The following is a 14,989-nucleotide window of genomic DNA, read 5'->3' on the forward strand; positions in this document are numbered from 1 at the left end:
TTGGGGCTTCCCTGGTGGCTCAGATGGTAAAGCGTCTGCCTGCAATGTGGGAGACCTGGGTTTGATCCCTGTGGAAGAGCCCCTGGAGAAGGAAAAATATAAAATTATATATATATATATATATATATATATGATTCCAATCTCTGGGTTGGGAAGATCCCTGGAGGAGGGCACGGCAACCCACTCTAGGATTCTTGCCTGGAGAATCCCATGGACGGAGGAGCCTGTAGGGCTACAGTCCATGGGGTTGCAAAGAGTCAGACAGTCTTAGCAACTGAGCATGCACACACGCCAGAGGAAAGAAGATGTCTGAATTACCTCCAAGGTCTCCTGCCTCCTGACAATGAGAAGTGACATTTTGATTGCTTCTAACAGGACTTGGAGTTAATTAGCCTGTGACTGGCTGAGTCGATATATCAACAAAGATTGATTCAGCCACTAGCTGAGAAGTGTCCTCAGTGTCTTGGTAAATCTGTCCTGGAAAACTCCATCCAAACAGGCAACTGCCCGCAGAAACCAAGACACAGAAGGAACCGCAGCATCCTTACAACTGAGAGGGTGCGAGAGGGTGCAGCCCTCTCAAGCAGCCTCATATTTGGGCTCAGTGTCAAGGACGCCGCCCTTGGAAAGTGAAACAGACATGAATCAGCATCAGTGAGTGAGGGTACCTGCTGGGGAACCTTCCCCTGAGCCAGCCCACAGGTGGGCTGCTAGTGAGAGAGGCAACCTTTGCTTAAAGGAAAACAATGCTAAAAGCATTCTCACCTTGATGTAGGGAGACTGGTTGTGACTCTAACCTCTCAGGTTTCTCTGTGTTCATGACCCCTTTATATTATAGTTTGTAGCCCTGCCCACCAAGATGAGGGGCCTGTTCCCCACCCTTGAGTCTGGGTTGGCTTCCTGTCTTGCTTCAGCAAATAGGATGGGCAGTGGTGCTGGGTCGATTCTAAGCATGAGTCTCAAGGAGCCCAACCCATGTCTACTTTCCCTCAGAGACCATGGGAACCAACCTGAGTTAGCCTGCTGGTGATGACAGACAGCCTGGTCGAGGTTCACTGCCACAGCTAACAGTGACCCCACATGGGAGGCCACCCTAGACCAGGCGGTCTGTGGCTCACACTCCAGCTGACCACAGATGCATAAGTGAGGCCACCTGAGATTCACCAAGGATGGCCCAGGTTGGCAGAGCAACCCAACTGACCTGTAGACCCACGATCAGAGTTAAGTGGTTGTTATTTACTGAGTTTGGGGGAAGTTTGTTATGTGGCTTTGCTCCCTGACACACAGAAAGCAGTATCAGCGTGTTTCTGAAGAGTCAGCAGCAAACATTAGTTTTGTTTTGGACTGTAAGACTTAACCCACAGGAATATTTTGATTGCTAGGAATTTTAAACTTCATTTTCCTAAGCTGTTTGTGTGTGTGTTTACGAGAGCAATAATAATTATATTCTTGCTTTTAATGATTGGGTATCAGTAGCAAATAGTCCCTGACTTCTGGGCAAGATGGGCCACTAAAGAGAAGACCCTAGTTCTGGGAGCATTTGAGTGGGGAAGGGGCATCTCTAAGAGGGCTGAGAGCTGACTGTGGGATGGGTCTGTTACTGGCACACCACACTGTCCTGTTAAAATGACACCCCAAGATCCAGTTCTGCCCCCCAGCTTCACCTGAACCACAGCTGGGATACAACTGTGACTCACAATCAAACAATCAGGGTACAAGGGAGAAATTAGGCTGATAATCACAGCATACACTTCTAGGGCACTTAGTGTGAAGCAGGGACCACTCTGAATACCTTACACTGTCATTCACTGCATCCTTACATTCATCCTGTGTGGCAGTACCGTTCGTACCAGCCACGTGGAAGACAGAATACGTAAGAAGAAACACAACAAACAAAAGAGCTAAGTAGGACTTTGAAATTCTGGGGAGGGACACAGATGAAAATATGACCAGTGGAAAGACAGTATCACAGGGTTGTCGATTTTTCCCAAGTTAACTTATAAATTCAACGTGGTCCTGACAGAAACACTGTGTCGTTTGGGACTTAATCAGGCAGATTCTGCTATGCTGGGCAGTTCACTACAGGGAATTTTATCCAGGGAGTAAGTAGTAAACAAGAACCAAAACCCCAATTGAGGTGTGGGGGTCACCCAGAGATTAGGGAGGAAATGGTCCAGGAGCCTGCACTGCTCAGGGTGGGCTGCTGCTGGGCTCTCCCACCCTTACGCTGCAGCACGTGCTTGGAGGAGACTGGCTGTCCATCTGCCTCCATGTTTATCTGCTTTAGGCTGGAATTATCTTCTCTGCCTCTCCTACCCCTCTGCATTTTTTTTTTTCCCCTCATTTTTTAAGGCAAGTGCATTTAGATGAAATTTAATATGTGGTACAACTCCATTTTGAATTCTCTCTTTGTATTAGTCTTTGGAGGTTAGTGGGATTAATCTGTCTTAAAAGATATCACGAAAAATTTGTCACCGAGGCACTTTTGAGGGTATTTAACTACTGATGTTCTCAATCAGGGGTGATTTTGTGTCCCAGGGGGCATTTGCCACAGTTGGAGGCATTTTGGTGCTCACTACCAGCATCTAGTGGGTGGAGACCAAGGATGCTAAACTTTTAATGCAGAGGACAGCCCTCTGCCTCTCCCCCTGCCCCCACCAGCTACAACTAAGAATGAGGGGGACTAAGTGTCAACAGTGCAGAGGCTGAGTCTTTGCTCTAACCTATTGGCAAAGGCAGTGATTTTAAGAACATAGCCTAAAGCAGCCTTTCACAGAGCCCAAGTTTCTTAAAAGTTCATATGGATTTTTTAGTTTGCTTTTGAGAGAGTAACAGGCAGAAAGGCTAGGGGTCTCCAACCGGAGGAAATAGGCTTCAAGTATCAGACATTTTTTATCTCTCTCTTAAGCGGCAGGAGGAAACAAACTACTAGTGTCAGATTATTTTCCCTGATGCTGAAGCTGAAACTGCAATACTTTGGCCACCTCATGCAACGAGTTGACTCACTGGAAAAGACTCTCATGCTGGGAAAGGTTGGGGGCGGGAGAAGAAGGGGACGACCGAGAATGAGATGGCTGGATGGCATCACCGACTCTGTGGACATGAGTTTCAGTGAGCTCCGGGAGTTGGTGATGGACAGGGAGGCCTGGCGTGCTGTGATTCATGGGGTCGAGGAGAGTCGGACACGACTGAGCGACTGAACTGAACTGAACTGATACAAAATTAAAAGGAGGTTTATCTTAAAATTCTGTGATGCCATGAAGATACCTGTTTCCACCTGAACTTAACTTTTCTCAAACCTTGAACTAACCGATGGGTTTTAAAGATCTTCACGACCCAGATAATCACAATGGTGTGATTACTCACCTAGAGCCAGACATCCTGGAATGTGAAGTCAAGTGGGCCTTAGAAAGCATCACTACGAACAAAGCTAGTGGAGGTGATGGAATTCCAGTTGAGCTATTTCCAATTCTAAAAAATGATGCTGTGAAAGTGCTACACTCAAAATGCCAGCAAATTTGGAAAACTCAGTAGTGGCCACAGGACTGGAAAAGGTCAGTTTTCATTCCAATCCCAAAGAAAGGCAATGCCAAAGAATGCTCAAACTCCTGCACAATTGCACTCATCTCACATGCTGGTAAAGTAATGCTCAAAATTCTCCAAGCCAGGCTTCAGCAATACGTGAACCGTGAACTTCCAGATGTTCAAACTCATTTTAGAAAAGGCAGAGGAACCAGAGATCAAATTGTCAACATCCGTTGGATCATTGAAAAAGCAAGAGAGTTCCAGAAGAACATCTATTTCTGCTTCATTGACTATGCCAAAGCCTTTCACTGTGTGGATCACAATAGACTGTGGAACATTCTGAAAGAGATGGGAATCCCAGACCACCTGACCTGCCTCTTGAGAAACCTGTATGTAGGTCAGGAAGCAACAGTTAGAACTGGACGTGGAACAACAGACTGGTTCCAAATAGGAAAAGGAGTACGTCAGGCTGTATATTGTCACCTTACTTATTTAACTTATATGCAGAGCACATCATGAGAAACACTGGGCTGGATGAAGCACAGACTGGAATCAAGATTGCTGGGAGAAATATCAATAACCTCAGATATGCAGATGACGCCACCCTTATGGCAGAAAGTGAAGAGGAACTAAAAAGCCTCTTGATGAAAGTGAAAGAGGAGAGTGAAAAAGTTGGCTTAAAGCTCAACATTCAGAAAACTAAGGTCATGGCATCTGGTCCCATCACTTCATGGCAAATAGGTGGGGAAACAGTGGAAACAGTGTCAGACTTTATTTTTTTGGGCTCCAAAATCACTGCAGGTGGTGACTGCAACCATGAAATTAAAAGACGCTTACTCCTTGGGAGGAAAGTTATGACCAACCTACACAGCATATTAAAAAGCAGAGACATACTTTGCCAACGAAGGTCCATCTAGTCAAGGCTATGGTTTTTCCAGTAGTCATGTATGGATGTGAGAGTTGGACTATGAAGAAAGCTGAGCACCAAATAATTGATGCTTTTGAACTGTGGTGTTGGAGAAGACTCTTGAGAGTCCCTTGGACTGCGAGGAGATCCAACCAGTCCATCCTAAAGGAGATCAGCCCTGGGTGTTCATTGGAAGGACTGATATTGAAACTGAAACTGCAATATTTTGGCCACCTGATGCGAAGAACTGACTCATTGGAAAAGACCCTGATGCTGGGAAAGATTGAGGGCAGGAGGAGAAGGGGACAACAGAGGATGAGATGGTTGTATGGCATCACCGACTCAATGGACATGGGTTTGGGTGGACTCCGGGAGTTGGTGATGGACAGGGAGGCCTGGTGTGCTGCGGTTCATGGGGTCGCAAAGAGTCTGACACGACTGAGCGACTGAACTGAACTGAATGAGCTATGTATTTACCCTACACTCTGTCTTTCTTCAAGTCGGTTCCGCTTAAGACTCAGAACTGATAAGGGCTCAACAAACCAATTTGTTTTACTCATACATTTTTCTCCTAATCTATGTTAATGAAACTATATATCTACTTGGAAACCTGCCTTTCTTCAAGATTCATGTCAATAGTTTTATGGCCTGGGATGACTCACCTTGTGCCAATATTATCTCAAAATGCATGTTGTGGATGAAGGGCCTGGTTCCAGTCTCTGAGTTCTGATACATTCCCTTTCTCTAATTAGCAGAAACAGTGTCAGACTTTATTTTTTTGGGCTCCAAAATCACTGTAGATGCTGATTGCAGCCAGGAAATTAAAAGACGCTTACTCCTTGGAAGGAAAGTTATGACCAACCTAGATAGCGTATTAAAAAGCAGAGACATTACTTTGCCAACCAAGGTCCGTCTAGTCAAGGCTGTGGTTTTTCCCGTGGTCATGTATGGATGTGAGAGTTGGACTGTGAAGAAAGCTGATCGCCAAAGAATTGACGCTTTTGAACTCTGTGCTGGAGAAGACTCTTGAGAGTCCCTTGGACTGCAAGGAGATCCAACCAGTCCATACTAAGGGAGATCAATCCTGAGTATTCATTGGAAGGACTGATGCTGAAGCTGAAACTGCAATACTTTGGCCACCTCATGTGACGAGTTGACTCACTGGAAAAGACTCTGATGCTGGGAAAGGTTGGGGGCGGGAGGAGAAGGGGACGACCGAGAATGAGATGGCTGGATGGCATCACCGACTCTATGGACATGAGTTTGGGTGAACTCCAGGAGTTGGTGATGGACAGGGAGGCCTGGCGTGCTGTGATTCATTGGGTCGTGGAGAGTCGGACACGACTGAGCGACTGAACTGAACTGAACTTAGTAGCTATATAGAAAGTGAAAGTTACTCAGTCATGTCTGACTCTTTGCAATGCCATGGACTATATAGTCCATGGAATTTTCCAGGCCGGAATACTGGAGTGGGCAGCCTTTCCCTTCTCCAGGGGATCTTCCCAATCTAGGGATCAAACCCAGGTCTCCCACATTGCAGGCAGATTCTTTACCAGCTGAGCCACAAGGGAAGCCCAGTAGCTATAAAACATCTGGCTAAAGACTAGCAGGGGAATACTCTTTCTGCCCGCTTCTGATGTCTATGTCAGAAACTTTATCTATTTTATACTTTAATAAAATTCTATTAAACAAAAGCTCTGAGCGATCAAGCCTCGTCACTTGCCCCAGCTTGAATTCCCCTCCTCCGGAGGCTAAGAATCCCAGCGTCTTTCATGGCTCAGCAACTACCTTTTACTTTTAATGTGAAAAAATGGCACAAATTGCTTACCATTGGCTAATGTAAAGTTCCAGCTCAAGGCTGGTACATTGGCTCCATGTACTCTCAGCACATCACCTGTGCCAGGAGGTGGAAATCCTGCTCTGAGAGGCTTGAGGCTGAAGTGAGTTGGTCCCTTCATCCTACCCTATGCCTAGTGACCTGGAGGAATGACTATCCTCCCCACTCCCCAGGCCCTGGCCCAGTGGTGGTGTCTGCTTGCAGATATTGATGAAGCCAGCCTGATATAGTATGCCTTTTCCTAGACACTTAATTACACTAATTTTTATTTTCCAGTCACCTTGACATCTTAACAGAACATAGATATACTTAAAAAAGTCATTATATTTATATTATGAAAATCGTATTCTTTGTAGAATGACTGGAATCTAGACTGTGAAGAAGAAAATAAAAATCCTCTGTAATCGTCCATGAATAGATAACCACTGTAATATTTGGTGGATTCCAGCCAGTTATATATATATATACAAAGCATAAGAACAGGTTTAAGAATGAAAATGGGATCATAAAATCTATCTATCTTTGTGGCCCTGCTTAAAATGTATTTCTCTCTTACCATTACATTAACATTTCCTCACATAATTAAATACTCTTCTATACCATAAGTCTTTATTAGTCTTCTTAGATAGCCATTCCATAATTTATTTACTCTTTTTCTTAGATGTACATAGAAGCCTGTTTCTAGGTTTTAAAAGTGCTGATGTGAACATGATTCTATATATGTCTTTGTATTTCTATTTATTTCCTCAAGCAGAGTCTTCAAAATAGGGAATGTGGGGTGAAAGGGAATGAAAGTTTGAAGATTTTTGACCCATGGTGCATTATTATTGGTTTTATAAGGCTTAATAATAATCTATATTTTCACCAGTACTGCACAAGAACTCAATATTCAGCCCATCTGGGTCAAGATTTAGAATCATTAAAAAAATAGTTTTGCCAACTTAGTGAACAAAAACAAAACTCATTGTTTTGAATTAATTTTTTTTTCACTATCAGTTGAGTTTTTCTTTCTCTACATTTACTGCTCATTTGTATTCTTTAATGCCTTAGCAAAGCACCATGTCTCCAAAGATAATGTCCTATGCATATCTTTTCTTTCATATCTTTTTTTATTGATTTGTTAGAGCTCTTCCTATATTAAAGAACTTAACCAAATTTTTTCATCAAATATTGCATATGTATTTATATACATATGTAGATATACTCTTTTCTTTGGAATTTTGCCTGCATTTTGATTTGTAAAAAATGTTCCCTTTAATTACTTTAGTCTATTTTTTCACACCTGTATTTAAATAACATAAAAAATGTATTTATTTACAAGTACTGCTTTTCTGTACTCACAGTTCATGGAAGAATTATATTCAAACTACTCATAAATAACTTTGACATTTGTATGTTTCCTCATAAGATCACTGGTTACATCTTGGGTCACCAAGCAGTTTTTCTGGGCACATTATTGTGCTTTTGAATTGATTGCCAACTATTTCTAGCTGCCAGCTGTCTGGGCCCATGACAGCATCCCCGTGTGGTTGGATGGGATCCTGTAAGATGTTCTGAACCACTTACTGGTCAATGCCAGACCCACAGAGCTCTTCCTTCCCTCTGCACAGTAAGCAGCAATGTTCCAGATGCCAGCTCTGACCTCCAGGAGACTGTGGTGAGCAAAGCCTTCTACTGACTGTGATGGATGAGTCACTGATTGAGTAAAAACTTTTGTGCTTTCAAACCTCTGAACTTTGGGGGCTGATTGTTATTGCAGCAGAAGAGAGCCTCTCCTGACTGATACAGTTGGTCATGTTCAGTTCCACTTAGTTTATCTAGATGTAACACAAAAAAACATACAGCATTTAAAAAACTCTGGGGACTTCCCTGGCGGTCCAGTGGTCAGGACCCTGAGTGTCCAGTGTTGGGGGTGAGGGTTCCATCCCTGGTTGGGGAACTAGGATCTTGCATGCTGTACAAAAACACCCCCCTCCTCGAAAAACCCCTCTGTATAATGCAGTCTCTGAAAATTTTATCCTGAGCCATAAGTAGCCATTTGTATAATATTAGCACAGTTCCTATTCTCACTTTTCCCTAGATGTATATTCTGACTCGACAACTTAACCACCTACTGAATTGCTTTTTTTTTTTAGTGTGAATAAAAACCTTTTAATTTGAAAAACATTAAGAGTCACAAAAATTAGACTACATTGTATAATGAATCCCCATGTATCCCTTGATCAGCTTTGACAAAAACCAGACTTGCAGAAATTTTGAAAGGTTTTATGAGTAATATTTATTACTCTTTATTGGGGGTAAATATGTTCTCTTGTATGTTTAGAAAGTCCCTCTCTGGCACAATATCAGGGACTGAATTATATTTTCATGTAGTTGTTTTATGTTTTTATTTTTTATTCACTTCCTTTCTGTATGTGGAGTGTTGGGGGTGTGGAGTGAAGTCATACCGTGCTTTAAATGAGGATGATGGATGAGTGGTCCCCTCCTGGGAGCGCGGTTAACTTCTGGAGAACAGTGGGCCATACATACATGGAGAAGTGGTTGGTCCCAATTTATGTTGCTTCAAAATCAGCTGCTGAGACCAGGACTTGGGCGTGACCTCAGGAAGCATACGTGAGTACAGATGGGAGTTGGGGAAGGAGTGGGAGAAAGGTCAACCGGGGGTGAGCTGATGAGGTGCTCCCCCAGCCTCTGGAGACCCCTGAGAAACTTCCCCCATGATTTGGGCTGTGTGCACGGGGCCTGGGACCACCCCCACAGTGCTAGCAGGTCCCAAGTACAAGCGGCACTGGGAGAGGCCAGCTGGTGATGGGTAGGAAGCCACACCTGGGCAGGTGCAGCCGGACCACCGGACCCCAGCATTTGCATGTTGCTCCATGGGTTCCTCGGAGTTCAGCAGGAGTGGGTGGGGTGTCCGAGTCCCAAGAAAGCCAAATGAGGATGGCACTGTAGCCTCTGCTTATATCCGTCACTCGAGACTGTGTTTCACTGCACCTGTGTTTGCCTCTAAATATGGCTTCTCCTGCTGTGCATCCACTTTGGAGGTCAGGCTCCTATGCCATCCTGTCTCTTTTTAACAGGATCCAGACACACTGTGATGAGCCTTTCTGATGTCATGGGGGCTGTCGAAGGCTAACATTCACATCAATCTGTGAACCTGGTAGTTGGGTTTCTCCTTGGGTGCAGATGATCACCACCGTCAAGAAGGCTTATTTAAGGGGAGTGGTAGCCGCCTTAGTTTATCCAGAGTTGGGGAGTCCCCAGGAAGTGGGACTCTCAGTGCTAAGACCCAGAAAGCCTTGAGCAACCAGGGTGGTTGACCACTCCACCTGAGGCTGGCTGGCACTTAGGAAAGGTCACTAGAAATCCACCAGCTTTTGCTCTTGTTTCTTGTTCCCAGAAATGAAAGGAGGGATTGTAACTGAGATAAGCATTCCACGCAGCAGCAGCTGCTACTCAGTTGGAAACCTCTGTCTGAAACCTTCATTTCAGAGCCTTAATCAGGGCTCGGGGAAGAGTCCTGAGAGCTCCTCAGCACGAGGGGTCATTGTGGCCAGAGGCCCGGCACTTGCACCACCATGTCCACCCGCTGCTCTGATTAAATTTCAGCAGGGTCACCAGGCCTCTCCTTGCTCATCCTGATTAATCACTGTCTCCCTGGGAAGCCTGCCCGCACCCCTCCCCCACTTCCTGGAGGATGCCTTTCAAGCCAGGGTCTTGCAAGTGACCCCATGTACAATTCAGTTCCAAGATCTGGGACCTGTGTCCGTGCCCTTTGCAACCCTCCCTGCCATGCTCAGGAAATAAAGAATCAATGCTTTGTCTCATCTTGGCCTCAGATATTTTCTGTTGCTTCATCTTTAAATATTCCTACAGTGTTCTCTCTGATAGCAACCCTGAGGTGTGATTAATAAGAGGTTGGGGTATAGTCATCAGAGCCAAAGATGGACCAGGGTTGCCCTGGGTACATTTCCTTAAGATGTGGAAAGAAGTTCATGAGTCAGTTGTCACATTCAAGAGCCTCCAGTGGTCTCTGAATTCCTCTTCTGATTGTCAGAGTGATGTCACATGTTGTGCTCTGTATCCACAGGCCTTTGTTCTCCATCAGCCTCTCTGCAAGGGCTACATCCTTTTCTAACCAACAAATGCATCACCTTGTTGGTCCTTTATTACCCAGAGAAAGATGACTCCAAGCTCAACTAGGCTTTGCTCAAGCTGCACTCTGGAGATTGTGGTAGATGGTAGTGGTTGTCGCCCATATTCCTTCAACTTTATGGCTTCTTGTGCACTGGGGGTCTGCAGATGTCAGCACAGGCATGTCTTCATGTAAGGGATTCTCCCAAGAGGCTGAAGGCTGCCTTGCACACCTGCCCCTGGGCTGAAGGTGCCGCTTGGGAACCACCTCAACCACTGACTTCTCTGCCAGCTACCGTGCTGCTAGCTTTAGCGTGTGTTCTGCAAAGTTTCCCAGTTTTCCCGTGGGATTAAACTCCAGTTAATCCAAGCTGGGTCCCAGTTTCAGTGGTAGCTGACTCGAAGACAAATCCTCTATTGGCCCCTTTCTTCCCAGTTACACCTCCCCGCTCACTCCTGGTGTCCCATTCACCTCCCAAAGTAACCACTTGAACTCAGCTGTTGTCTCAGGGTCTGCGTCTGGGTTACCCTGAATTGAGAAGTCAGTTCCTGACTGTCATAATTCAGGGATCTCTGTCTGTCACCTACTCTCATATGTAATGAGAAGAATGTCTTTACTGGAAATTCAGCGCGTAGACTATAAAGAGGAAAGAAGGGAAATAAAGGGGGAATGGTTTCCCTCTCTTCCTTCATGCCTGCTTCTTGCTTCCTCCCTGAAGTGTTTACTGAGCAAATTTAGGAAACACTGACTTAAATCCCTAAGGAGCCAGGTCGGTGATGGGCATGTGTAATGACTGGGAGTGGTGTGGTTTGTGGCAAATGGTTCATTCCTGAAAAGCTCTCTTATCCTCTGATTCCTCTTTTATAAAAAACAATTTTTTATCTATTCATGCATTTGGCCACCCTATGTGGCCCACAGGATCTCAGTTCCCCAACTAGGGATTGAAGACATGTCCACTGCAGACCCCCCCAAAACCACCGGGTAAGTCCCTCTTCTTGCTTTTCATCATTATGATGTTGGTGAAACAAACCTGTCTGCAAGATGCTAAAATTCAAAGACAAGCATCAGAACTGCTTTAGTGGAATAGGTGATTGTCTGACACCTTTGTTTAGGTGCAAGTGAAAGTCGCTCAGTCCTGTCCTACTCTTTGCAACCCCATGGACTATAGAGTCCATTAAATTCTCCAGGCCAGAATACTGGAGTGAGTAGCTGTTCCCTTCTCCAGGGGATCTTCCCAACCCAGGGATGGGACCCAGGTCTCCTGCATTGTAGGCAGATTCTTTACCAGCTGAGCCACCAGGGAATTTGTTTAGGTAGAGATCACCTTTCAGAGGGTGCTTTCCTTTAGACTGGACCAGACAGCTGGGTAAGCGGGAGGAAGGCTGTGCTCATGTGTAATACCCCGTTACTCACACAAGTCTGTAAACTTGTCCAAAAATATTTTTACCTTGAAACGAGGAAAGAGTCTTTCCCACAGTTTGAGGGAGATTCAAATGAGAAACTGTGTGTTTTTCACCACTTTCCACTTTGTAAAATATTTACATGCTGTTGTCTGACGATAAGTCATAACAATTTTTTTTCTCTTAAGTTTCGGCATACTTGGCATGCTTTGCAGAACGATCACACTTGAAAGAGCCTTTTTAATTGCATCAGGGGACATCGCAGATGGAAGAGAGAGAACTCCCCTGCCCGGGGATGTGATGGAGCTGTTCAGAAGCTCCTGGAGAATGACAGGAGCCGCCCCGGGAGGTACTCCATTGATCCCATCTGCATTGTAAATTCCGACCAAGGCCAAATGTCACCTCCTCCCTGACTCTCTTGGCCTCTGGATGTCAAAAAAAAAAATGCTTCTCAGTGAAAATCCGAGCCTGATGGGGAAGGGGGTGTGTTCCCCTGGGTCCCTGCTGTCACCTGATCCTGGGCTTGATGGGCAGCCTTCTCTCTCCTTCCACACCGTGAATAACTCAATAAGGAAGTAGCTGTCTATATGTCAGAAGTCTCACCCTGTAAACTCCTAAGGGTCTGGGCACTGAGATGGGGTAGCGGCATCACTTCCTACCCCACCCCCCAATGCTGTCAGTAACCCCCTCTGTATACTGCACTGTGCCATTCCAGTGTCAGGGAGCTTTGTGGTGTCTCAGACCCGCTGAGAGCGGGGACAGGGCACCACATCAACCCGAGGGCAAGTCCAGTCCTGGGAAAAGACTAAGATGACTTAGGCAAAATGACTAAGTGCCCTGAGGAGTGGGTGCAGTGGGATCAAGGGTGAGTAATCCCGTCCCTCCCAGGGACAGGTGGACACAGCTAGATCCAGGCCTCCGCCTTCCAGCCAAGGCCCAGGGATTGGAGCGGAGACAGTCTGTCCCCACGATCCCATCTGAATTCTTGGACCACAGAGTCCACAAGCCTAAGGAAACCTGCTGCTTTATGCCTCGGAGTTTGGGGGCAGTTGATTAAGGGTCCCTAATGACCCTGGCAAACACTGGTGGTTTGCAGGGCACCTCCCAGGGCCCAACACTTGCATGTCTATCTCGCATCTGATGGTGACCCCAGGAGAAATGCTCTGTTGTCACTGTTTTATGGGCAGGCACACTGAGACACTGTGAGGTCAGGTCACTTCAGACAGACACTCAGACCCTGAGCAGCAGACCTGGGGCCTGAACCCAGGGAGACTCTGCCCTGGTGCCTGGCTATGTTAAGTAGCAGGGGACTCTGCCCAAGGATCCCAGAGGCCACCTCCTTCCCCACCTTAGGGGCTGCTGACCTGCGCAGTGACCCCGAGGCTCTGGCTGCCTCCCTTTGAGATGCTGCTTTGATCCTTTCTCCGTGGCTCTGTCCATTCCTGGGCTGATCCCAGGGACTGATGGCTGAGTCCAGCCAAGGGAGTAGCTGGATGCAGCTCCCCTGCTGTGCCCTGAAGCCTCCTGGTTTGCACAAAGATCTGTCTCTCCAGGGGCTGTTCCTAGCCATGCCTGTGTGGTGGGGGCACTAGTCTAGCCCCTCTGAGACACCCTTCTTCCCCGTCCCTTTTTGCAGGGGCCAGGATAGCCTCGCCCTCTGAAGGGCCCCTTTGCCTCCCTTTGTCTTTCATAGGTGACTCCTCCAATAAGTCTACACCTTGAACCCCATTTTGGGGTCTGTTTCTCAAAGGACCTGAGCGATGGCACAAGGTGTCAGTTCCCATCTCCACCCCTGCCCTGCCCCTCGTTCCACTCCATCATTACCTCCTCTCCATTCCCCACCCCCACACACCTCATCCCACCTGGTCCCATTCTGCTATGTTCCCGTGAGGACACAGGAGTGACCTTACCTTGTTCACGCCATCCGCCATCGCTTGGAGCGTGAGCTCCCGGGGCCCGTCCACTGTCTTCCCGTTGTCGGTGGGGCCCCAGCTGGCGCTGTAGATGTCGATCAGCTGAGGCATGTGGCTGATGGAGGAAGCCTCGATGATGTCCGTCATGAAGGGCTGGTCCAGCATCCGGATGCCTGTGGACACGCAGGGGCAGGGAAGCGCCGTGGGCGGGTCCCGGGTTCACAGGAGACAAGGTGGGGAGGGGGGCTAGGTCCTGGTTGTGGCTGGGGGATCTGCCACAGGCCCCTGTGCCCTGGAGTCAGTGGGGCGACCCTGAGTAGAGCCTCACACAGTGGGGTGATCAGGGGGTCAGGAAACTGCACAGAACCACCCACCCCATCTCCTTGCACCTCACCCACTCCTTTCCTTATGTACTTATTGGCAGGCAACTTTATACCCCTGACAAAGGTTGCTAGAATTCCTATATGAGGCCAGTTTCTAAGTGGAAGCTTGGCCTCCAGGGACTGGGGGGCTGATGGAGGACATGTTTCAGAGGAGAAGTAAAGCTACTGTGCATGACAGTGTGGCAGGAGGCAGTTGCTCTTAGATATTTGAGGAGAGATTCTGGAGGGCAGAGGTCAGAGATCAGGGGACAGGGGGCAGAAGGACGGTCAGGAAGAGGACCTCTCGGTTGCGTCAAAGCTGAGAAGGGGCTTTGGGGTGACAGAAATGTCCAAGGGGTGATTCTAAAGTATATTTGAAATTGATGCAGGAGACACCCCTTTCTCCCCCGGGTCACCTTTGTAAAGTTTGTGCTCCCCAGATGTCTGGAAGGAGTGACTTCCTGCTGGGAGCTTTTCTTTGATTGTGTGATTGTGCGTCTGTGTGTCCAGGGACTCTGGAGGGAGAGGTCCTCCGTTCTCAGGCCTGAGTACCTGGGGAACTGGGGTTCACATCACCCCCCCTCCCTGGGACTGCTTAGAAAAAAACTCTTGGGGGTTCACTAAGCAGCAGCCAATGGAAAGGGGTTTTGTTCCTTCATCGTTACCCTCAGAATATCGGCTGTTGGAAGCAGTATTGCTCGCTGCTCCATACACTGTTTCAAGTCAAGGAGCCTAGAGTGTTGGTGAGTGTTGGTCAGTCTTCTCACTGGAATTTGGAGTGAAGACCTGAGCTGTATACAAGCGGAGCCTGGCTTCCCACAATTCTTACTTGTCCCCAGTGGTCCAAGGACTTTATTACACAAGGGCCAGCCTGAAACGTGGGGTGCGCACCAATTTAAAGAAGGAAGAT

General features: G+C 47.0%; 1 protein-coding gene across 1 annotated transcript in view; it reads right to left on the reverse strand.

Moving 5' to 3' along the window:
- Window positions 1-14,989, reverse strand: part of PCSK2 (proprotein convertase subtilisin/kexin type 2) — a 104,795-nt gene that overhangs the window by 14,198 nt on the left and 75,608 nt on the right. Inside the window, exon 7 of the mRNA XM_088843662.1 lies at window positions 13,715-13,890. Within this exon, the coding sequence (XP_088699788.1) occupies window positions 13,715-13,890 (176 nt within the window). The remainder of the gene's footprint in view (window positions 1-13,714; window positions 13,891-14,989) is intronic.

Source organism: Moschus berezovskii, chromosome 15, assembly GCF_049115385.1.
Source record: "Moschus berezovskii isolate FMDL1 chromosome 15, NW_MosBer_1.0, whole genome shotgun sequence".
NCBI classification, from domain to species: domain Eukaryota; kingdom Metazoa; phylum Chordata; class Mammalia; order Artiodactyla; family Moschidae; genus Moschus; species Moschus berezovskii.